The 23,513-nt window shown below is 48.4% G+C and overlaps 1 protein-coding gene across 1 annotated transcript in view; it reads right to left on the reverse strand.

Annotated features, from left to right (window-relative positions):
- The window catches only part of TEAD4 (TEA domain transcription factor 4), a gene marked incomplete at its 5' end in the record, with an annotated part of 66,465 nt that overhangs the window by 42,565 nt on the left and 387 nt on the right, over positions 1–23,513 (reverse strand). Inside the window, one exon of the mRNA XM_046643070.1 lies at positions 23,276–23,390. Coding sequence (XP_046499026.1) covers positions 23,276–23,390 — 115 coding nt within the window. The remainder of the gene's footprint in view (positions 1–23,275; positions 23,391–23,513) is intronic.

Consider the following 23,513-nt stretch of genomic DNA (forward strand, 5'->3'; position numbering starts at 1 on the left):
GAATGGTGGTTACCAGCGGCTGGTGGGAGGAGGAAATGGGGAGTTGTTTAATTGGGTATAGAGTTTCAGTTTTGCAAGATGGAACAGTTCTGGATCTCTGTTGCACAACAATGTGAAAATACTTTTAACAGTACTGAACTAGACACTTAAAAATGGCTAAGATGATGGATTTTATGTTTTTTTACCACAATTAAAAATTTAAATTAAAAAAATGCAAAATAAAATGCAGGTCACCATTCTCCTATTCCATCCCCAGCCTGGGCTCTTCTTAAAGGAAAATTTCAGCCCTGGCAGATTCTCACATGTTGGAGCTGTGGCAAGGCTGACTTGCTGGTGCCTCCAGAAGCTGACTACACAACCCTGCCCTTGCACTAAAATGAGACAAATCCAGTGACTTCTTGGCTCCAGCTATCCAAGCTGTAAATTTCTGGACACAATTCTCAGGGGTTTGGGAAGGAGCAGGACATACTAGCAATCTTAAGGCAGTTTTTGGATTACGAGTACCACATGGGTGCCATTTACCTCCATGGCCCTCCCCATGTCCCCAGGTCCCCTGTTTCCAGCCACTGGGCACATCCACAAAGGAGAACCTCTCCCCATCACACACATCACCTCCTTCCTTCTACTCCACTAGCTGTGAGGAGTAGTGTAGTCCAGCAGCCCACATCCAGGGCTAGGAGTCTAAACACCTCGGTTCCCACCCACTTCCATCCAGGACCCTTTGAGATAAGACCTTCTCTCCCTTCCCTCCCTTCATCCCCCAGCCAGGCCTCTGTGTTAGATGGACACAGTTCTTCACAGAGAGGTGAGTATGAGGGTAAGCGTGGTCAATGTCCACAGTGAAGCAAAGGGAGGAGCTGAATGTGGGGCTGCACATCCTGGGAGGAGTGGAGGTTCCAAGGAGCTGGGCCAAGCAGCTGGCACAGACATGCAGCTGGAAGAAGGTCACAACCACTGAAATTTAAAGCAGGAACCCTAGAGGAAACCTAACCCAATGGCCTCAGCTTGCTGATGAGGACACTGAGGCCCAGAGAGGCTGAAGGACTTGCCCAAGGTCATACAGCAAGTTAATAGTGCAGCTGCGTCTCTCTCTGCCCTCCAGAGTCCCAGGCCTTTTAGCATAACAAATGGTGGCTTCTTCTCTGTGGCTAATAAAGTAAGTTTTCCTCAAAGAGGGTCTGAGATCACTGGATCTGGAAGATACTGGCTTATTCTCCACCAGAAATTCTGGTCTTGCTTCTAGTGTGAACTTTGAAACATTTTCCTGTACCTTCCAAAACAAACTTCTTAAAAGAGTTGTTAACTTTAATTTCTGGCAATAAATAGAAAAGATGATTTAAAAACTCTCACTATAGGGGCTGGCCGGGTGCTGTAGTGGTTGAGTTTGCATGCTCTGCTTCGACAGCCCAGGGTTCATGGCTTTGGATCCGGGTGTGGACCTACACACCACTCATCAGCCACACTAGGGTGGCGTCCCATATAAAAAGTTGAGAAAGACTGGCATAGATGTCAGCTCAACAATCTTCCTCAAGCAAAAAGGGGAAGACTGGCAACAGATTGTAGCTCAGGGCCAATCTTCTTCACCAGAACAAACAATCAAAAAACTCTCACTCTATACAAGAAATGTAGAAATGAATTTTAAAAACCCCATAACAAATACACTTTAAATGCACAGCTGAAATGCACAGCTTTCACACGAAATTACCCCTTGGAAGCCCAAATTGAGAGAACTCAGGTATAGTAACAAGCAAAGCAGCCATAGGAGGCAGCGGGTAAAGCTGATCATAGTCATGAAGCGACTGGGTTTTAATGGCCGCTCAGAGATGAAACCTTAGACCCAGGAGACACAGGGAGGTTGGGACTGGGAACCATACCTCAATCCTCAGAGAAAAGGTAGAATACTGACAAAATATGTCAAGGAAGGTTGTCTGTCTAGCCTAAGCCCAAGGTATAAAAAAATGTCTTTCCTAAGAATTTGTAACCAAGGGCCTGCCCCCAAGTGGATTTGAGATTTGAATTTCATATTACTCAGGAACTACTGGCCAATTCATAAAAATAAACAGTGGTCCCAAGCTGAAAAATCTCTGAAAAGATGATCTTAACCCAGACCACAGAGAATTCCCAAAGATAAGGCCTCACTAAAGAGGACCTCAAAATCCAAAATTATAACATATAGGAGGAAACAATCTACCAGGATCAAGATTCAATGGGCTTAGATACCCTAGAACTACAGATAATTGAACTATCAGATAAAAACTATTATACGGTTGTGTTTAAAATAATTATTGACTTGAACAAGGAATTGGAAACATGAGAAAGAATTAGATACCATCAAAAAATACAAAGCAGGCTGGAAAAAGAACCAAATAAAACATTTAGAAATAAACATTCTAGCCAATGAAGTTAAAAACCCAATGGTTGAGATTAATAGCAAATTAGACACAGCGAGAAAAAGAATTAACAACCTGGAACATAGATCTGAGGACATTACTCAGAAAAACATTAAAAAAGAATGACAATAACGAGCAAGGAGAACAGAATAAGGCAGTTCAACATACCTCCAATTAGCATTCCAGAAAGAGGGAAGATAGAAAACGAAGTAGAACAACATTTGAAAAGATAATGGCAGGGAATTTCCCAGAATTAATGAAATACAGGTATCCTCCAATTCAGGACCACACCAAATCCTAACCAGGATAAATTCAAATAAAATAAGCACACAGTGTAGGGACACTGCAGCATACCGAAACAAAGAGTAGCTCTTAAAAGCACCCAAAGTGAAAAAGGACAGGTTACCCACAAGGGAAGGAGTGTTACAGTGATCGTGTATACCTACAGTGGACTGCTCCTCAGTAACGCTGGAAGACCCAAGATAACATCTCCAAATTGTGGAGAGAAAAATACCCATCAGCCTAGAATTTAAAACCCAACCAAAATATTGTTTAAGAGTAAACAATAAATAAAGGCATTTTCAGACAAAGATGGAGAGAATTTAGTAGTAACAGACCTCACTGAAAAAAAAAACAGTAAAGGAGGTCTCTAAAAATAAAAAAAGGAACTTATATGAAAAGAAGGCATTACACACATGGAAAGTGTGAGCAAAGTAACTGGTAAAAATAGGAGTTAATCTAAACAATATTAACTATATGACAACAATAACAACAATGATGACTAAGTTTGGCCATACCATATACACACACACACGCAGAAAAACCATGTTTCTGAATCATAAGTTCAGAAGATGCATTTGATAAAATTCAAGACCCATTCACAATACAAACTCTTAGCAAACTACTAGAAACAAAAGGAACTTCCTTAGTCTGACAAAAGGTATCTTTCAAAAATCTACTGTGAAATTGTGATTTATAATAAGGAATATATATTTGGTCTTCCTCTTGTTTCTGGCACAGAGCTCCTAAAATCCTTGTAATTTCCTAAGTGATGAGAGTAATAAAAGTGTCTTTTAAAAGTTATATGAATGAGATGACTTTTGGAAAGCATCTAAGGATGGGAGCTGGTGGACAGGAGAACCAACCATGTGATTCCAGGGCTGGAACTTTCAGTCCCACCCCCATCCGGGGAGGGGAGAGGGGCTGGAGTTTGAATTTGATCTCCAATGGCCAATGATTTAATCAAGCATGCCTATGTAACAAAGCCTCCATAAAAACCCAAAAGGAGGGGCCAGCCCTGTGGCCAAGTGGTTAAGTTCGCGCATTCCGCTTCAGCAGCCCAGGGTTTCACTGGTTCAGATCCCTGGGCGCAGACATGGCACTGCTCATCAGGCCATGTTGAGGCGGCATCCCACGTGCCACAACTAGAAGGACCCACAACTAAAATATACACCTATGCACTGGGGGGCTTTGGGGAGAAAAAGCAAAAAGAACAAAAAAAGAAGATTGGCAATAGTTGTTAGCCCAGGTGCCAACCTTCAAAACAAAAACCCAAAAGGAGAGTGTTCAGAGAGCTTCCGAGTTGGTGAACAAGTGGAGAGTTGGGGAAAGGGCATATATACTCCGTGCTCTTTCCCCATACCTTGCCCTATGCATTTCCTCCATCTGGCTGTTCCTGAGTTACATCCTTTTATAATAAACCAGTAATCCAGTAAGTAAAATGTTTCTCTGAGTTCTGCGAGCCGCTCTAGCAAATTAATCGAACGCAAGGAGGCGGTTGTTGGAACCTCCCGGTGATAGCCTGGGTTTGTGACTGGTGTCTGACGTGGGGGTAGAAGGCTGGGGGGGCAGCCTTGTGGGACTGAGCCCTTAATCTGTGGGATCTGACACTATCTCCGGGTAGACGGTGTCAGAATTAAGTTGAATTATAGGACACCCAGCTGGTATTGGAGTCTTGCTGGTTGGTGTGGGGGGAAAGCTCCACCTACACACTGGAATTGGTGACCAGAACTTTTACCTACACACCTACAGATTAAACACTAGAAGTATTACCTTTAAAGTCAGGAATAAGATAAATGCTCACTTTCAACATTCATACTCACACTGTAACAGAAGTCCTAGCCAACACAATAGGACAAAAAAAGGAGCCCTGAAGATTGGAAAGGAAGAAGTAAAACTGTCATTACTCTAAGGAATTATGATGGAAGATTGAAAAGATTCTACAAACAAATTATTAAAAATTTCTAAGAGAGTTCAGCAAGATCAATATATCAAAATCAGTTACATTCTTTTATGCGAGAAATAAGGTATGAGACAATGTAAGTCTTTAAAATATTCCATTTAGAAACCAAAACCGTAATTTATCTAGTGGTAAATATACCAAAAGATGGAATCTTTAGAGAGAATTGTAATTGTTTTGAAAGACATAAAATACCTAAATAAATGGGGAGGGAATTGTGTGTTCATGGATGGGAAAACAGTATCATAAAAATGTTGAATCTCTCCAAATAAACCATAATTCAATGAAATTATGATTAAAAATTCCACAAGATTTCCCACAAAACTTAACAAGTTGATTCTAAAATACATGGAAGAACCAAGACTATTCTCAAGTTGTCTAACTCACTGTCTTCACTGTTCCTTTCTTCCCCTCAGCTTTATATTTTGCCAAACCCATTCCTCAAATGCTTTCTCAGGGTTCTGACCTGACCTCTCCTTTTTTTTTTTTTTTTTAGATTTTTATTTTTTTCCCTTTTTCTCCCCAAAGCCCCCCCGATACATAGTTGTGTATTCTTCGTTGTGGGTCCTTCTAGTTGTGGCATGTGGGACGCTGCCTCAGCGTGGTTTGATGAGCAGTGCCATGTCCGCGCCCAGGATCCGAACTGACGAAACACTGGGCCACCTGCAGCGGAGCGCGCGAACTTAACCACTCGGCCACAGGGCCAGCCCCCTGACCTCTCCTTTTTAAACCCTATCCATACCCCCGGAAAGGTCCCTGCCCACGGCTCACACTTCCACTATATGTTTTGATTCCCACATCTGTGTATCTTTCCTGAGTTTACACCTACTTAGCAACTGCCTACCAACCACCTCTAACCAAAGCTCCTCACACTCAACATGTCCAAAATCAAATTTTCGGCTTGCCACTGAATCCTGCTCCTCCTCCTCCTGTCTCTGTCGGGAAATGACACCACCACCCACCCAGATGCCAGAAACCCAGCAGTGTATTTTGACTTTTCCCTCTTATCTCCCATAAATAATTAATGACCACATCCCATCTTTCTATCTCCTAAATGTCTCCTTAAACCCACTTGTCTTTCTACCTCAGAGCCCTAATCCAAAGCGTCCGTCAGTGCTCACCTGGTTGACTGTGCCGACCCCATCCAGACTCCATCATCTTTTTGCTGCAGCCAGAGTGATTTTTCTACAACACAAATCTGATCACATGACTCCTTTACTTAAAATCTTTCAACGGCTTTCTCATGCTCTTAGACAAAACAACATAGTCCATAATGGGATTTTATAGGGCCCTTCAGCAGCTGATTCTTGCTCTCCTGCCATACCTTCCATGCATCTGTATACTCCCTTCTTTGCACTCACCCCCAATCTCCAAACTCAATTATCCAAGTGACATACCCAACATGCTAAGCTCTTGCTCCACACCTAGAAGTGCCTGCCTGTAACTTTCCTCCCCATCTCTCTTTCACCTGACCGACTCCTACTCATCTTTAATGTCCAGCCAACATGTTAGTTTCTCTAGGAGGACGACCCCAACCCCAAGTCTGGATTAGGTGCTCTCCTATACACTCCACCAGATCTCCACGCTGTGCGTATCCTAGTCCGCATCTCCCAGGAACAACTGGTCTTCACCACACTTTAGACACCATGAGAGCAGGGATGGCTGTCTTTCTCTAAGTCCTCCCCACATTCCACAATGCTGGGGAACAAAAGAATGAATGAATGAATGGATGTTTGGTAACTGTTCTTTGTGAAATAATGATTTCTATGTGAGAGGGATGAACTGTTTTGTGTTTAGTGTCAGGAAACAAAAGAAAATCCCGGAAAATGTCTGGACTTGGCACACCAGAGGGAGAGCTTAAGTTGTATGTAAATCCCTTTGGGGTTGATTTCGGAAGCTTGTAAAATGAAAGAATGATGTCTAGGAATCAACAGACTGGTGTTGGTTCCAGTTCTCTAAGCCTCTGCGTGCCCACGGTCAAATCCCCCCATTTCTCCAAGTCTCAGTTTGCTCATCTGTAAACTAAGACAAGGGGCTGCTCCTGTTGGCATCTAAGGTCCCTTCTGTCCCAGTGGTGTCTGCGGCTCACACTCTCTGCCCAGACCCCCCACTCCCTCGGGGAGCTCTCCCAGTGGCCTCCAGACACACCCTGCAGACTTTCACCTGTGGCTTTGCTCACTGAAGGCTGGGGAACTGATCTGCCGTGGAAAGATGTCGCACGTGATGGTCAGTAAGATGAGATGTTAACTAGCACGGGGCCTGACAGAGTCAATGCTCAGTAAGACCTATTTGTCATCATCATCATTACAAATAATGCCTCAAGTGGAAGGTCTAAAACCCTAAATGGATCTGCAGATACAAACACCTTAAGCTCTAATACCTAGTATTAATTAATGCTAATTAATTAATAGTATTAATGCCCAAAGCCATGTATGTCTTGGTTTTAAACCTAGATTTTCTTCTGAGACCTGACACTAAACACAGATGAATACTCCGAGCCAGGCGGAGGGGCCTGTGGAGGCCAGAAAGTTAGGAGAAAGGAAAGGAAGGAGACCCAACTTCCTGAGCCTACAGGACCCTTCTGAGAGCCAGAGGCGGTGGCCTCCGGGCCCTGCCTTCACCGGAGTGAAGTGAGCAGCTTCGGTCCCTGCAGAAGTCGGGCCCGAGGCAGCGCAGCGGAACACCAGACCCAGGGAGACATGGAGACTCAGGCCAGATGCTGCCCCATGAGTGAGGTTTTCTGAGGACCTGCACTCCATGTCCCCAAGACTGCGTCTGTCCCAGGGAAAGCAGGGCAGCGGGTCACCCAAGGCCCTGGGCCATGGGATTCATTACCGAAATGGAGTTGCTCCCGGCCCCATGGGGCCCTGCCGCTCCCAGTCCACACAGCCTCTCCCACCCTCACAGCCCATGGCCCCAGGCCCGGCAGCTGCCTCCCCCCGAGGCGAATCTCCGGTGTGGCCTCTGGCCCACGGCTGTAGAATGGGAGTACACCAACAGCAGCCCACAGAAGGAGGCCGGCTCCCACCTCCCACCCCAAGTGCTCCACAGTGACCCCCGTGGGCCTTCCAGGATGAGAGCTGGAGGGGAGACAGACAGCATTGTTAAGCTTAGGCCATGTGCCATGAACAGAGGAATAAAAATAATCCTTGACCTGGCTCCCAGGGCCTGGCCTGGAGGCCTCCTGCTCTGCCCCCAGCCCCCACAAATGTCCACGAGATGGCCCACCCAATGCAAACTCCAGGCCCAAACAACTCTCAGCTCCACCCTAGGGACCACAGATGCCGGTTACTCAGGAATTTTCAGAAGAATCAGGAACTTACAGACTTTTATTAAGATCTTTCTAATAATGAGAACAATAAGCTCGGCAGAAACACTTTCAGGACAGGAATCACGATGCCCAGGTTATATGTGGAGAAGCCAAAGCTCAGGGAGGGCAGATAACTGCCCTGAGAAAGTGGCAAAGCCACCGCAGACCCTGAAGTCCTGTCCCCCCAGCTGCACCGCGAGCTCCTTGAGAACACGATTATTTCTCACACGTTGGCATCCCCCACCACTCCTGGCTCGGTGCTGGGAATGCACGTAGATGTTATCCTTAAGGAGCTGATTCTCCTACTGATCCTCTCTTCTCGGTCAAGGACAAATCTATCCCTCATTTCCTTTCATCACAGTATCTCTAACTCGTTGGGGGTCAACATATAGTATAACCTCCTCCTCATGCTTCCTGACCCCGAACTGGAAGTGATGGAGACTGAAACTCAGAAAATTTATGAGACTTGCTTGGTATGATCCAGAAGGTTAGCGAGAGACCTTCGGGAGAGGGCCTGAGTCCCCCTCCCGACATGCAGATAGATAGTTCTCTCTGCCCCTCTTCTCCCCACTCAGATTCCAAGAGCTCTGGGGTCCAGGCTGAGGGTTCCAGCCACATCAGGATCTTCATGACCTGTGGGCTCTGCCGTCCTACCCACAGATGCCTCAGCTCTTACTTTGCTGCTTCTCTCCTGGGCACTTTGAAAGAACTATTTCCTTCATCCCTAAGACTCCTGTAACTGAGAAGCTGGGAGGAAAACTAAAACCTGGAGCTTCCTTCCTGGAGACCCATCCTAATCTTCCAGATACATGAGTCTCAGAGCTATAAGGGTGTAGGAGACAGGGGGAATGACTAAAGTAATCCAGGGTGGGAGTGGGTCCCCTTCTGCCTCAATCCCAGAACAGGAATCTTTCCTTATTCAGGCTGGTGGACTTATCTGCAAGGCTTGGTTATCAAGGCCAGTGGAGTCACGTCTCTGAATCCCAGGTACTTTGCCCAATCAAACAGAGCTGTGGTAAGAGAACATCTACACTGGATGGAATGCACATCCTCCCCATCCAATACACTTCAGAGCAGAGACAAAAATCGTCCCTCCCATCATTACCCTGGCTACTCCCACCCGACTAGACTCTGGAGATTGGGCCCAACTGTACAAGTGCCAAAAGGTGGTGCACATACTGAAGCAGAAAGACAAGGTACAGACCTCTGGGCAAACTCCCTGATTTTTGGGGGGTGGCAAGGGTGGGGGGTCTCTGAGCCTTCACTGCCCTGACCTCATTTCTTAAATAAGAACAGGAGGGGAAACCAGGAATAGTGGACGCCAGCCTTCTTCCAGACTCATGCCCACTCTTACCTCCTGTCCTCTTGGTCTCCTGAACTCCGAGTTTACTCACAGTGCTTTCCTGCTTAGGGTGGGCCCCAGACTTACTTAATTCCTGACACCAGTCCATCAACAAACATCTATTGAGGGGTGGGGGAAATAGGGAGAGGTCAGTAAAAGGGTACACACCTTCAGTTATGAGATGAATGAGGTCTGAGGAACTAACACAAAAGACGGTGGCCACAGAGGCTAACACCGTACTGTGTGACTGAAGTCAGCTAAGAGAACTTGAAATGTCCTCACCAAAAAAAAAAGATTAAGAAGTGAGGTGACAGATGTGTTAATTAACCACATGGAGGGAACACTTTCACAATGTCCACATATAAGAAATTACCAGAGGTACACTTAATGTAGCTTACAATTTTAAATTCAATTACACCAGAATAAAGCTGAAATTTAAAAAATAACACAAAACATATTTTTAAAAAAAAAAAAATCTATTGAGTGCTTATCCTTGGACTAAACTCTGGAGAAACAGGTTCGGACCCTCAGAGGGCTTAGACTTTAGATGGGGGCAGGGACGCTGGTATAGACACACAAAATCATAAGTGCTACGAAGACAGAGTGGCTTCAGTGGAAGGACGTACAAGGCCCACGCTCAAGCCAAGGCTCACCTCTGCCCTGGAGAATTCCCGGGCCCTGCCCACAAAGGCCTCAGGTTAAACGGGGCCTAGTTAAAATGGGGACTAGAACTAAACCTCAGCCCTGTGCTTCTCTGTGACACAATGACCACAGCCAGGACCATCATTTGGATGCCTCTCGATGACGAGAAGAGAGAGGTGGTTTCTAGGAAGGAGAGGAGCAGGTGACCCACATATGTGGGTAAGCAGGTTCCCCAGCCAGAAATACCGCTCCCTGCTTATTTGCATGCCTAACGCCTCACCATCAGCGCCATAGCCCTTTGAGTCTTTCATTCGTTCACTCAAAATTGTACACTGAGCACCTGCAACATGCCAGGCATTGGAAACAAAGTCACAAATGACATGGTCTTGCCCCCAATGTTCTCCAATCTAGTGGGGGACATGGGGCCAGAGTTCCCCCTGATGATACAAGTACAGTCGATCCTTAAGAATCACAGAATATTCAGATTTCACATTTGCAAATTCGCCTACTCTCTGAAATTCATAACACCAAAATCATCATTTGTGGTGCTTTCGTGGTCATCAGCAGAATGTACATGCCCTGAGCAGCCGAAAACATGAGCTGTCCATCGCACACGCTCCCAGCTGAGGTCGAACGAGGCTGCACTCTGCCTTCTCGTTACAGCTCTCACATGGTAAAAACAAGTGTCCTTTCCACGGATGGTTTATTTTTGTTACTGATTTCGCCATTTCAAATGGTCCCCAAGTGTAGTGCTGAAGCGCAGTCTAGCATTCCTAACTGCAGGAAGCTGGGGTGCGCCCTACGGGATATATCTGTGTCAGATAAGCTTGTTCAGGCGTGAGTGATGCTGTTGTCGGCTGGGAGTTCAACGGTAATGAATCAACACTACATGTTAAATAAAATACCTGTGAACAGAAACATACATGTGGCCAGCCCCGTGGCTGAGTGTCTGAGTTCATGTGCTCCGCATCGGCAGCCCAGGGTTTCACCAGTTTGGATCCTGGGCGCAGACGTGGCGCCGCTTGTCAAGCCATGCTGAGGTGGCATCCCATGTGCCACAACCAGAGGATCCACAAGTAAAAAATATACAACTATGTACTGGGGGATTTTGGGGAAAAGAAGGAAAAAATAAATAAACAAAATCTTAAAAAAAGAAACACATGAAACAACGGTTATGAAGTAATCAGTTGATGAAATCACGTGCCAGAGGCTCGGAGGGACCTAACCCTGTATCTTCCCTAGAAGCAGTGGCTCAGTATCTGCTAATTCAGGGTTCTTGGCGACGTCATAGAACATAATTACCACAAACACCAAGAATCAAGTGCACCCAGAGAGGGAAACACGTTAAACCACTATCAGTAAACATCTTGTGGGGGGGGACTCTAACAGATGCTGAGCCCAAGGCCCTGGGAATACCACATCTGATGGAGACAGAAATGTCAAAGGCACCAAGACACCAAAACGTAGAATCAACCCAAATGTCCATCAACAGATAAACGGATAAACAAAATGTGGTATATCCATACAACGAACTATTACTGAGCCTTAAAAAAGGAATGAAATTCTGATTCTTTGTACAACGTGGATGAACCTGGAAAACATTATACTAAGTGAAATAAGCCAGACGCAAAAGGACAAATACCGTATGATTCTATTTATATGAAGTACCTAAAATAGGCAAATTCAGAAACAGAAAATAAAATATAGGTTATCAGGGGCTGGGGGAAGAGGAAATGGGGAGTTATTGATTAATGGGGACAGAATTTCTATTTGGGATGATAAAAAGTTCTGAAGATGGATGGTGATGGTAGCACGACAACGTCAATGTACTTAATGCTGCCGAACTGTGCACTTAAAAAATGGCTAAAAAATAAGGGGCTGGCCCCATGGCCGAGTGGTTAAGTCTGCACGCTCCGCTGCAGGCGGCCCAGTGTTTTGTTGGTTCGAATCCTGGGCGCGGACATGGCACTGCTCATCAAACCACGCTGAGGCAGCGTCCCACATGCCACAACTAGAAGGACCCACAACGAAGAATATACAACTATGTACCGGGGGGCTTTGGGGAGAAAAAGGAAAAAAATAAAATCTTAAAAAAAAAATGGCTAAAATGGTAAATTTTACGTATACTTTACCACTTTTTTTAAAGAGCCCCAGGAGATAGAAGGGGAAAAGATGTGGGCAGAGAAAGGGAGAACGAGGCACTTCAGGGGACCTGGGCCCAAAATACAAGAGACAAAGGAAAATGGCCTACTCGTAGCTAGATATGAAGAGAGACAAGTCAGGAGAGTTCCCAGGTTACTGGCGGGTGAGTTCCTAGGGATGCCAAGAAGGAGAGGGAGCGGAGGAAAAAAAAACACAACCCAGCAGGGAAATGGATTGGATTAGGCTGGGCTGGGCCATGAACTCAGCTGGAAAAAACTGACCCCTGCGTGACTTTGGAAGGCTGGCCAGGGCTTGTCAAAGGCTAGAAAAAGGACATTCTCAAAAAATAGTAAAACCGCACAAAACCTAGGTGCCACAATGCCTGAACTCCCCAACAGAGCGCGCTCCCTTGGCGGTAAGCAGTGCCTCCTCCTCTGCCAACACGCACAGAGCTCTGGAGGAAAGCACGCCTAAGTCTGGCCCCTGTGAGGAAGCTTCAGAGTTGGACGACCTGAATTAAGATGTGCCTCTTACAGCTATGCAGCTGATCAGCAATTTACTTAAGCTCCCCAAAGCTTCTGTCTCCTCGTGTCTCAGAGAGAAGACTTGCCTTGCAGAGAGACTAAGGATTAAGTGAAATAAAACAGGTGAAGAACCTGGAACGTGGGGCAATGCATCTGTACCACCCACCACCCCTCACCAACCTTTCAGTGTGAAGACATTTATCACATCTTACTTGCTGATAGGATGGGAATGGGAAGGGGGTGAAAGGAAACAAAGCAAAAAGAGGACCCCACAATCCTACCAGGTATGCGCATGTGTCGGAACCAACGTCACAGAGAGCTGCCCCACCAGGCTTGCCTAGCCAGGAGAGAGGTGTGCTAGGGGCAGAGATCCATGCTTTGCTGGAGGCAGAGGTCTGGGCTCAGATCCTGGCTGGGCCTCACACTGGCCTGGTATCCCTGGGCAAGCTACTGGACCTCTCTGAGCCTGTGTCCTCCCAAATTTACTCCAGAGGCAATAATGTTATCTCCTCACGGGACTGTGGTGAGGATTAAGTTCGATCATGGCCATAAGACACAACAGAGAGGCTGGCTTTCGAAGGGCTCCTCGAACATTCGTGGTTATTGGAGGGATGATGGCAGGGGGCGAGAACCAGTGAGGAATGATTCCCTCTGGGCCACAGTGGAGAGGAGAGGAGTAGGAGGGATGAGGGGCAAAAAGAGGAAAGACAAGTCAAGAAGTGGAGAGGGAAGCAGGTCAGCAGGAGGAGGCTCAGTGGAGAGGGGCAGGGGGTGGCTCAGAGACGAAGAGAAAAGGAAGGAGATAAGATTCCTGAGTCGATACAGGCCCCAAGCTCCTGGCCCCATGGGGCAGTAGAGAGTCTTGCTCACTCCCCAGATCCCGACGCCCAGGAGGCAGCAGGGTAAATGAGGACAGGGATCCAGCATCCCATCCCCTCAGCTCTCCAGGGGCTGGGACCCGAGATGCTGCCCCCAGCTACCCCTTCCAAGCAGCCAAGGACGTGGGTCTCTGTGGGCCCAGCCCTAACACATCCAGGAACTGGGTCATAGCACGTCGGTGTCCCTGGCCCTCCACTCCCCACCCCACCCGGTGGCCTGCCCTGGAGTAACTAAAGGGGCTGATGAAGCTGTGAGGAAACAGGCTTTAGGCCCCAGCACAGTGCCTGGCACAGAAGCCCCTCCAAATAGGTAGACTCTGGGAGCAAGGCAAACCAGGCTCCGAGCTCGGCCTCATCACAGATTTGGGGTACCTTCTGAGCCAGTATGTCCCCACTCCAGACCTCAGTGCCCCACTTGCAAAAAGAAAAGTTCTCGTGGAATATCATGTAGCGATAAAAAGAAATACGCTATCAAGTCATGAAAAGACAATGAGGAAACTTAAAGGCATATTGCTCACTGAAAACAATCTGAAAAGGCTACACACTGTATGACTGCAACCGTATGACATTCTAGAAAAGGCAACGCTATGGTCACAGGAAAAAGACCAGTGGAGGGATGGACAGGTGGAGCACAGGCGACTTTAGGGCAGTGAAAGGCCTCTGTTTTGATATTGTAATGCTGGATACATGTCATTATACGTTGGACAGCACAAAGAGTGGACCCTCCGGTAAACTATGGACTTTAGTTCATAATAACATATCAATAATGGCTCATCAACGTAACTAGCACGCCACACTAGTGCAAGATGTCAACCACGGGAGCAAGCAGGGGAGAAGGGAGGGAACTCTCTACACTTTCTGCTCAATTTTTCTGTAAACCCAAAACTGCTCAAAAAAATACATAAATAAAGGCTATTAAAAAAAAAAGGTGGAGAGAATAAGCCTTGCATTTTTTCTCCTCAGGGCCTTTCTTCAGGATCCTAAAATAAAGTAGAAGTCACGAAAGTCCTAAAGAGGCAACAGCCCTGACCGGACTAGCTGGCTCACTTGAACAGGCCTGTCCTACGAAGTCTCAGGTCTCAAAACAGGTAATGGAGCCGGGGAGTCTTTGCCACTGAATCCCGTCAAATGGCGATCTCCCCGGGGAGTAGGAGAACCAGACACAAGGCCAGGGTGCTGCTCACCAATGCTTATTTCCCCAGCCTTGGGTGGGGTTTGCCCAATCAGCTGTTCTGCCAAAGGGAGACCTGACCAAGCCCCACCCTGCCAGGACCAGAGGGTGTGCCCACACCAGGTGCCCATGCAGCACAAACCACGCTCGCTGGGGTCTCTGCATCCTGAGCCCTGCCCAGGCAGGAGCTCTCAGCCCTGGGGAGCATCAGGGAGCCACGAGGAACCCACAGGGCCCTACAGACAGCCACCACTAGCAGCTCCAGGAAAGCAGGACACGAGTTCCATCTTCAGCTCTGCCCCACTCCCCAGCTCTAGGCCATAATCATCTCTGGAAAAGGCCTGTCCCTGAGAAGAACGAAGACTCCAGCATCTGGACAGTGCCATAGCTCCCAGGACATGGAGTAGGAAAGGCTGGACTGAGCTTGGACAAGAGGCAGGAGGCAGCACCTACCCTATCCTTGGTCATTTCTCATAGAAAAGTTCTGCTCAGAGCCACCCTCCCTGGACAGAGAGAGAGATATGGATCAAGAAGCTCAAGAAATTCTAATGGCCCAAAGCCCTTAGACTCTAGGGCTAAGACCCTAGGGCCCAGAAGACCCATCCTGACCCAGAAAACGCACCCCACTGATTCTTTCTTGCACCAGCCACATACCCACGCAGCAGCTTACCTCTGCAGGCCTGACAATCACCCCACCTTCCGTTCCAGAATGTGTGGTCATCCAGTTTGGAAACAAGGCCATGTGAGTGGTTGACACCCAGGCTGGGAACAAGCATTTGTTGTTCTGGATGGGGCTGGCCCAGCCTGACCCAGCCGGCCATGAGGAGCAGACCAGGCGCAGCCAGCCAGTCAGGGAAGGTGCCCAGCAAACCAAGAGACCACCTGTGCCTCCTATTCGCAAGCAGGCTCTATGGCAGGTGCTAAACCAGGAACAGACCTTCATAGAGGCCCTGTTCCCTCCTTATCTTTGTCATAGGTCATTCTCTAGGCGTTCCCTCCCCCCACCTCACCCTGGTCCCACCTTTGCCCCTGAAAAAAGGCGAAGGTTCAGAACACCAAACTCTGACCTTGCTCTCAGAGTCCTTCACACCCACCAACTTCTTTTGCAGATTTTCTCCTTAAAGGAGTTTTCTCCAAAAATTTGTAAATCACACATCTGACAAAGGACTTCTATCCATAATATTAAAGAGCTCTCAAAACAAAACAATCAAAAACAGGCAAAAGATTTAGACAGACATTTCACCAAAGAAGTTGTATGAATGGCAATTAAGCACAGGAAAAGACGTTCAACATCATTCGCCATTAAGGAAATGCAAATTAAAACCACCATGAGATTCCACTACACACCTATTCGAACAGCAAAAACAAAACAAAAAGAAACCTGACAAAACCGAGCGCTGTTGAAGACACAGACCAATGAACTCTCACCCTTTGCTGGGAGGAATGCAAAATGGTACACTCCGGCAAATAGTTTGGCAGTTTCTTAAAACATTAAACATACACATACCATACAAGCCAACAATTCCACTCCTAGGTATTTATCCAAGAGAAATGAAAGCCTGTGCTTACACAAAAACCTGTACACAAATGTTGGCAGCAGCTTTATCCATAATCAACAAAGGCTAGAAACAACCCACAAACCCTTTAACCAGTGAACGGATAGACACTGTGGTACGCCCGTAGATTGGAATACTACTCAGCAATAAAGAGGAATAAACTATTGATATACACAACTTGGATGGATCTCAAGGCGTTACGCTGAGTGAAAGAAGCAGACCCAAAAGCTTCCTCTCTCTTCTTTCTTCCTCTCTCCCTCTGCCCTTTTTACACATACACACACACACACACACGCGCGCGCGTGCTTGAGCGCACATAGGTATCAAAACCCTACCCATCCTTCAAAGCCAGCTCCAGTGCCTCCTCCTCTGTGAAGCCTTCCCTGACCTCTCCCAGCTCCATCAAAATGAATCACCTTCACCAGGCACCCCCTTGGTACTTGTCTGTGCCTCTAATTAGCCCTTCTCTCATCTTGCAGGTCATCGGTGTTTGCTATCTAGTTTGTCTCTCCTGCTGGATCACAAGCTCCTTGAGGTCTTCCGCTCAACATACCCCCACTGCACCGGGCCCCATACCAGGCACACAGTGGGTGCTCTGTGACTACTGTGGACTGGCTGAGGGCAGGTGCACACAAAGGGGGCTGATGTTAGGAGAGGAGAGCTGGCAGGGCTGGAGCTGGCAGAGTTCTGAGGAGGGGATCAGAAGCCACTGATACAGCTTCACTTCTTCTCTTGCATAAGCAGCATGACTGTTGCTTAAGGCTCCAAGCACTGCAAGTGAGCTCCCCTCCCATTCCAACATGTGGTCATGCAATTTAAGATGGAAATTTCTGAGGATGCTTTGCTTCCTCCGCACCACCCAGCACAGTTCCAAGCCCTGGGCAGACACATGCTCAGAACACACCTGTTGAAGGATTGGAACCAGTCGTGTCATCAGGGTGCTGCCATTTCTCACTTCCAGAAGGCAGGCCCTCTTTGCAGCAAGAGCAGATTAGGTCTACCTGATCTGAAGTCAGTTTCATTATGCAGAACTACCAGGTACAGACACGACCTAGTTAACACCTAGGTCATCTCTAGCACTGGGTTTTTCCAGGGGCATCACCAGCCTCCCCCTCTCACAAACTCTAGCTTATCTAGGGTCTAAGGATCAGTTACAGGTCATTTATCTGATAAACGCTTACACAGTGTTTAGTATCTGCCAGGGAAAAACTAAGCACTTTACAAATATTAACTAATTTAATCTTCACAGCAACCATACCAAGTTGATTCTATTAATATTATTTTCCCCATTTTGCAGAGGGATTCAGATCAGATGGACTTGATCTGCTATGGCTGCAAAGACGGTCTACCTTGTGCAAGTGAGAACTGACAGCAGCGTGATGAGGGGACAGGTCCCCCTCCCTCACCAACCTCTGCCAAGATGGTCACAGTATCAACAAGCTCAGTGCTTAACAACTCAGAGCGTAGCCACCCTCCAAAACCAGACATGGCTCCCAACGTGGCCGCAGCATCACAGAGCCTAGCGGACTAAGGCTTTCCTCGACGCCACCAGGCTCAGGGTTTAATGGGGCAGCGGGAAGAGACAGATCAAATTCCATCCCCCCATTAATCTCCGTGTAATTTTTGTCCTCTTCTGTAAATAGAGGTTAAAAACAAAACAAAACAAAAACAAACAAGCAAACCCTCTCTCCCAGGGCAGCCGAGAGGATTAAAGGAGACAATGGAGGCAGAAACATCTAGAGCATGCCTGGCTCCTAGTAGGCACTTAGCAAATGCTCCTTCCCCGTCCCCATCCTTAGTCAACCAAAAGCGCCAACCAAAACACCCACGTTTTTTTCCATGAGAATTGATAGTAAATTCCCATTCTATACTTACATAATTGATGTTATGAACTTAAATGCAGGATCGTACATTTAAATCTATTAGATTTCATCTGGAGATAAGTATACATCTTTAACATTGCTCAGTGTCAAGTAAATTTTAATGACTAAAAATTGAAAGCAAATTTTAAAAGTCCAGTAGAGCACAGTTAAATATATTAAGGTGTATTCAGAAAACGTAATATTATTCAGATCCTTAGAATTACAGTTTTAAATCATTTTTTATGACAGGAGATATTACTCACTATATAGTATTCAGTAGGGAAAAAAACAGGATAGAGTATAATTGCAATTATGTTAAAATATATAGATTTGCACAAACACAAATCTGGAAGGACAAACACCAAAACATTAACTGTGCTCATCCCTGAGTTGTGGTACTATATACCATTTTGTTTTCTCCTTTAATTTATAAAGGTTTTCTACAATGAGTATGTATTAATTTTAACAGAAAAATGTTTATTTCATATTTCTGCTTAATCTCAGCATTCTAGTTAGTTAAGATGACTCTGAACGCTGGTTCCGTCATCCACTATGCTTGCTGTCCTAAACACCCACAGAACTGACAGAGCGCAAAGCCAGGGAGGGCTCCGTGGCACATCACTAGAGGCTCCCCCCAGGGCGAGGTGAGCTCAGCACCAGTACCCAGGGCAGTCTTTCAACCAGCTACAAATCCATCTAACTGCTCTATCAGCCGGATCATATTTATTTCTCTTGAACCCAAGAAAATCTTTAGACTCCAAGTCCTTACTGAACATTCCTCAACACAAATTAGATCATTTTCCCAAGACTTGGTAGTGACCATGATGGCTACTAGTTATCTCAACTTGGTTTCTGGAGTCCCCGCAGATTTTGTTCAGATATCCGACCTGGAATTTGGCAAGGGATCACTAAGAAGCTCACCAGCCTGCCATTGCCAGGATCCCTGCCTTGCCACACTGAAGAAACACATCAGGGCAGCATCTGTGATTCTGCCACCTTCCCTCTCTCCTCCCAGACCCTATAGGGATTCTGTGGTCACTCTTCAAGCTTCTCTCAGAGCCCCGAAACCTGATCTGTAAGAACTGGCAAGCTAACTCACGAAAAGCACCTCAGTGTGGTCTGACTCTCACTGCTCCCGGTGGCCTCCGTGGCCCTCTCACCGAGTCTGCTCCACACTTACAAAGATGAAGGCAAGACAAGAGTGCTCTACCCGCCAGAACATCCCACTACTTGCTTCAAGCAGGACTCAACCCCTGCCTGTCCTGGTCATCTTGCTCTCTGACTGTGGCTACAAAACTCACTTTACATTGTCCAGCTGACACTGGCCTGCTGCCTCCCCACCCAGAGCTCCGCCCACCACCATAGTGCCTCCCTGGTCAACTACTACTCAAGGCTCAACGCCCACACGGAGGTCAGCCAGGAAGAAACAAAACTGGCCTTTTATCTTGGCCAGGACGGTTCGCGCAGACATCGCAGGGGCTTGAAGGGAAGGGGAAGACATGGTTCTGGCAGGGGTGAGCTGGGCATGAGCCCAGGCTGGCAGACACCACACCTTTGCTAGTAAGACACAAAGCAGACTGCTCGGCCAAATAATGGGCTCTAAGCAGCTCAGGTTTCACTCTGAGTCAACAGCCCCCTTCAGAGGAGGCCCACCCTATGTGTCATCAGCCCCTCCCCAGTGCCCTTTGCACTGCCCCCAACACCCTGCCTTTCCTTTAGGCCGGATATGCAATCCCATCCCCCAGGAGGGTCACCCTGCCTTAGTGCAGCTCCCATTTCCTGCCCCGGGTGACTCCTCTGAAGTCTATTGTTCCCATGAAGTTTGGGTCAAAGGAAGCTGAGTCCCCACCCATGAGGGCCCGCCTACCCTCAGCACCGCCAGGGAGCCGGCCCACACTGCAGGGAGCTGGGCCCATTCTCAGGCCTTTCCAGGAGCCTGCCGGTATTAGGTATTAAAGGCAGGAGGACGTGGGCAGGGATCTCGGGGACTGGAGTTCTAGCGGAAATGCTCCCAAACATTCAATCGCTACCAGCTGAAGCCTGGAGGACCAATCACACAGGAGGTGATCAGAATCCCCCTAATATCTAAATGGAAAAACCAAAGCAAGGGAAGAATTGTCATCTCAGAAGAGGTCAAGGCAAGGCTGTATAATTAGAATATAGGAGCCGGAGACTGCGCTGCCCGGCGACAAAGCCCTGCCCCCACCTCCACCTGGGCCCCTGAGCTGGTTAAACCCCTGGGGCAGTGGAGGGGGGAGGCCTGGAGAGCAGCTGTTCAGCTCCAATTTCAGAGCTTTAAAGGGAGCTGCCGTCCCAACCCCTGCCAGCAAAGGGTCATGGGGGGCAAAGGAAGAGAGGTGAGGTAAAGGGACCCTCACAGCCCTAAATTTCCCACTGCCCCAGGCCTGACCCCAGCTACAGGAGAGCAACTAGGGAGGAGAGGAGCTTCAGGTTAGGCACCAGGTACTGCTCGGTGACAATCACCAGCACAAGACTACAGAATGGAAGCAAAGGAGGGGACATTTGTGTCCCAGGAATCTAGAAAGATAGGGAGACCCTTCTCTCCCTGGCTGAGTAACACTATGACCAGCGAGGAGAAAGGAGGGTGCACTTAAAGACCTCTTGAGGGCCCCTTCCAGAGATGGCATTCTCAGATTCTACCGTCTGTGCTTTGCGCTGGGAGGGAAGGGAGTATTTCTGCCTCCTAACAACCTTATCTGAGCCACGAGACGGGAGACACTGCCCAAGCTGAACTTTTCCAGCCACCAGGCCTGTTAGATGAAGGTGGGTAGGGGGTCTGGGCATTGGGAACCACAGAGCAGGAGACAGGGTGCAAAGTGAAAACAGAGTGGACTGTCATCCCAGCTCTGTGACTCACTGGTTCTGCAATCTTAAGCAAGTGACTGCCCCTCCAAGGGCCTCAGTTTCCCCTTCTTTAAAATGAAGGAGTTAGATGCTGACATTAGCATGTCTGATAATGTTCAGCAAGTTCACTCTGGGGTCAAAGAAAAACCGGAATTAGAACATATGAGTTGGAGACCATGTGCTCCTGGGTGACAAAGCCCTGCCCGCACCTCCACCTGGGCCACTAGCCACCCTGGTTCCTAAGGATCAAGAACATGGTGCAAGGCCTGGCCCACAGTAAATGCTCAATTCATGTTTGCTACATAAACATGAACCAACAGACCAGGGTTTATCAAAGGGTGTGCAGAGAAGTCTCTAGAGAAAAAGAAGCTCCGTGCTGAAAGCAGCTTAGGAAACACTGGCTACTGGGTCTCCAGGATGGGCTGTGCACTGTGCAAACATCGAATTTTCACAAGAAACTTTTTATATGGATATTAATTAACCCCTCTTCCATATTACTCGTCAGGAAACTGAACCTGAGAGCCTTAAAAGCAGCGAGAAACTGTCAGGATTTGTACCCACATATGTCTGACCCCAAACCTGGGCCTCTTCTACTCTATCAATGCTGTCTTTAGACCAAATTCCCTCAAAGCCCCAGCTGCACACCAGACCTAAGCAAGTGAGGGCTGAGGGGGCTCCCACCAGAACATCTGCATCCTCAGGGTGCATGGAGGAGCAGGGGCAAGTCTCCAGCCCTCTGAGAGTGACTTGTTCCTCCCTTCCAAGAAGTCCTAAACATTACGCCTATGTCAACATGTTGTCGGAAGGAAGAAAGAACTCTGAAGCCCAGTCTACCTGTGTCCTCCCACCGCCACCCCCATATGCCATGTCACTTCTGACAGTCTCACAGACAGCGTGGCTCCCTCCCGACCCAGTCCACTCTTATATAATGTTCCAAATGTAGAACCCCAAATAGAGAGAAAACAGAAAGCAAAGCAGAAAAAAAGATGGGGAAACTGAGACACCCAGAAGGGTCTCCCCACAGGTCAACTAGCAAGTCAGAGGCAGCCCCTCTCTCCCAGGCTGGCACTACAGCATCCACGCAATGAGCGCCTCATGCCCCTTCCCACCGGAAAGTGTCAAGTGCTCTAGCCAGTTGTAAAGGATTCTTCCATTTGATTGGCTGGCAGTATGAAGGAGAGCTGGACCAGTAGAAATGAGTTCAGGCTGGTATAGAATGATTCCTCTTTGTCCTCGAGGCCAACTTTAAAAGCACTGTCTACACAAGTCTCAAGATTCAAAATGGTCTTGTCTTTCTAGGGGGTCCACCCCCACAAAGATTCCCAACTCTCACTATCAACAACCTGTCTCACTACCAAAGGGCAAAGCTCTCAACTTTATTTAGCTTCTACCAGCTGGTTCTCTACACCGCTCCAGGCAAGGCCAGAACCCACTCTCCCCCAGGAAGACAGCTGCCGGAAGAGGCAGGTGTAGGCAGCTTCCTTCCAGCTCTGCCCAGTCCAAGGCTAATGGAGCCTTAGGGCCACACTCTCCAACCCGCGGTCACACTGCCCCTGCACACACACAACCAGAGGCAGGGTCTCTTGCCCACGGTATGCAGAAAGGAAAAGCAGTCACGTCCAGAAGCGACATCCTCCCAGAGAAACACACACTTAGAGACCATGGCACAGGCACTCAGAGGCTTTCAGACAGCTCTCTTCTCCCGTGGAAACACACTCACGTTCAACACAAACACACGCCTACTGGGAGCCGAGGTGAGTCATTTGCGGACAGATGTCACCCTCACATACACCCAGAGCTAAGGAGACGGGACGGTCAGACGGCCACGTGAACTCTTCAGATAACACTTGGTCTGACCGGATACCCTTTACACACATGTGCACCGAGGCTGTGTTCCCGGGAAAGGTGCACTTTGGGGTTTGGGAGTTCTGCTCGCTATATCCCCTCGTCCCCATCATGAAACACAACTCGCTTCTCAACCCCTGGGGAGCAGGAACCTTACGGTAGGGGTCCCCTCCACTTTCACAAAGCCTTAGCACTTAAAACAGCCCACACACCTACCTCCAGGGCTGTCTCTTCCAAGGCAGAAAAGAGCCCAGCAGAAAAGGCACGAGCGCTGGGTCTCTTCGAGCGATCGCCGGGGTTCTCGGTTCCGCTCTGTCCTTTCAGCTCCCCAGGCTCCCTTTCCCCCCAAGCCCCTCGGATCCCGCCCCCGGCCCTGCGGTCCGCAGCGCCTCCACGTGCCCCGCTCTCTCCCCGGCTCGGCCCCGGTGAGAGCTCCTCGCGCTGCACCCCAGATGCCTGCCCCCGGCGAGGCCCGCCGCGCTCCCGCGCCCCCCGCGCCGCCGCCTTACCGGTCCCAGGGTGCGGGGAGGCGCGGTGGGTGCGCTGCGCCGGTTCCGCGGAGTCCGCCCCGCGCGCCAACTCTTCAGCCGCGGCTCCGCTCAGGGCCGGAGGCCGGCGACGGCACTGCAGGGACGACAGGGGGTCAGCGAGCAGCGCCCCGGGCTCCGGGCCGAGCAGCTGGGCGGGGAGGCAGGCGGGGCCGCGGGACGGAGCCGAGCCCGCGCCGGGCCGACCCCGGAGAACGCA

This window comes from Equus quagga, chromosome 1 (assembly GCF_021613505.1).
Source record: "Equus quagga isolate Etosha38 chromosome 1, UCLA_HA_Equagga_1.0, whole genome shotgun sequence".
In the NCBI taxonomy this organism is placed as follows: Eukaryota; Metazoa; Chordata; class Mammalia; order Perissodactyla; family Equidae; genus Equus; species Equus quagga.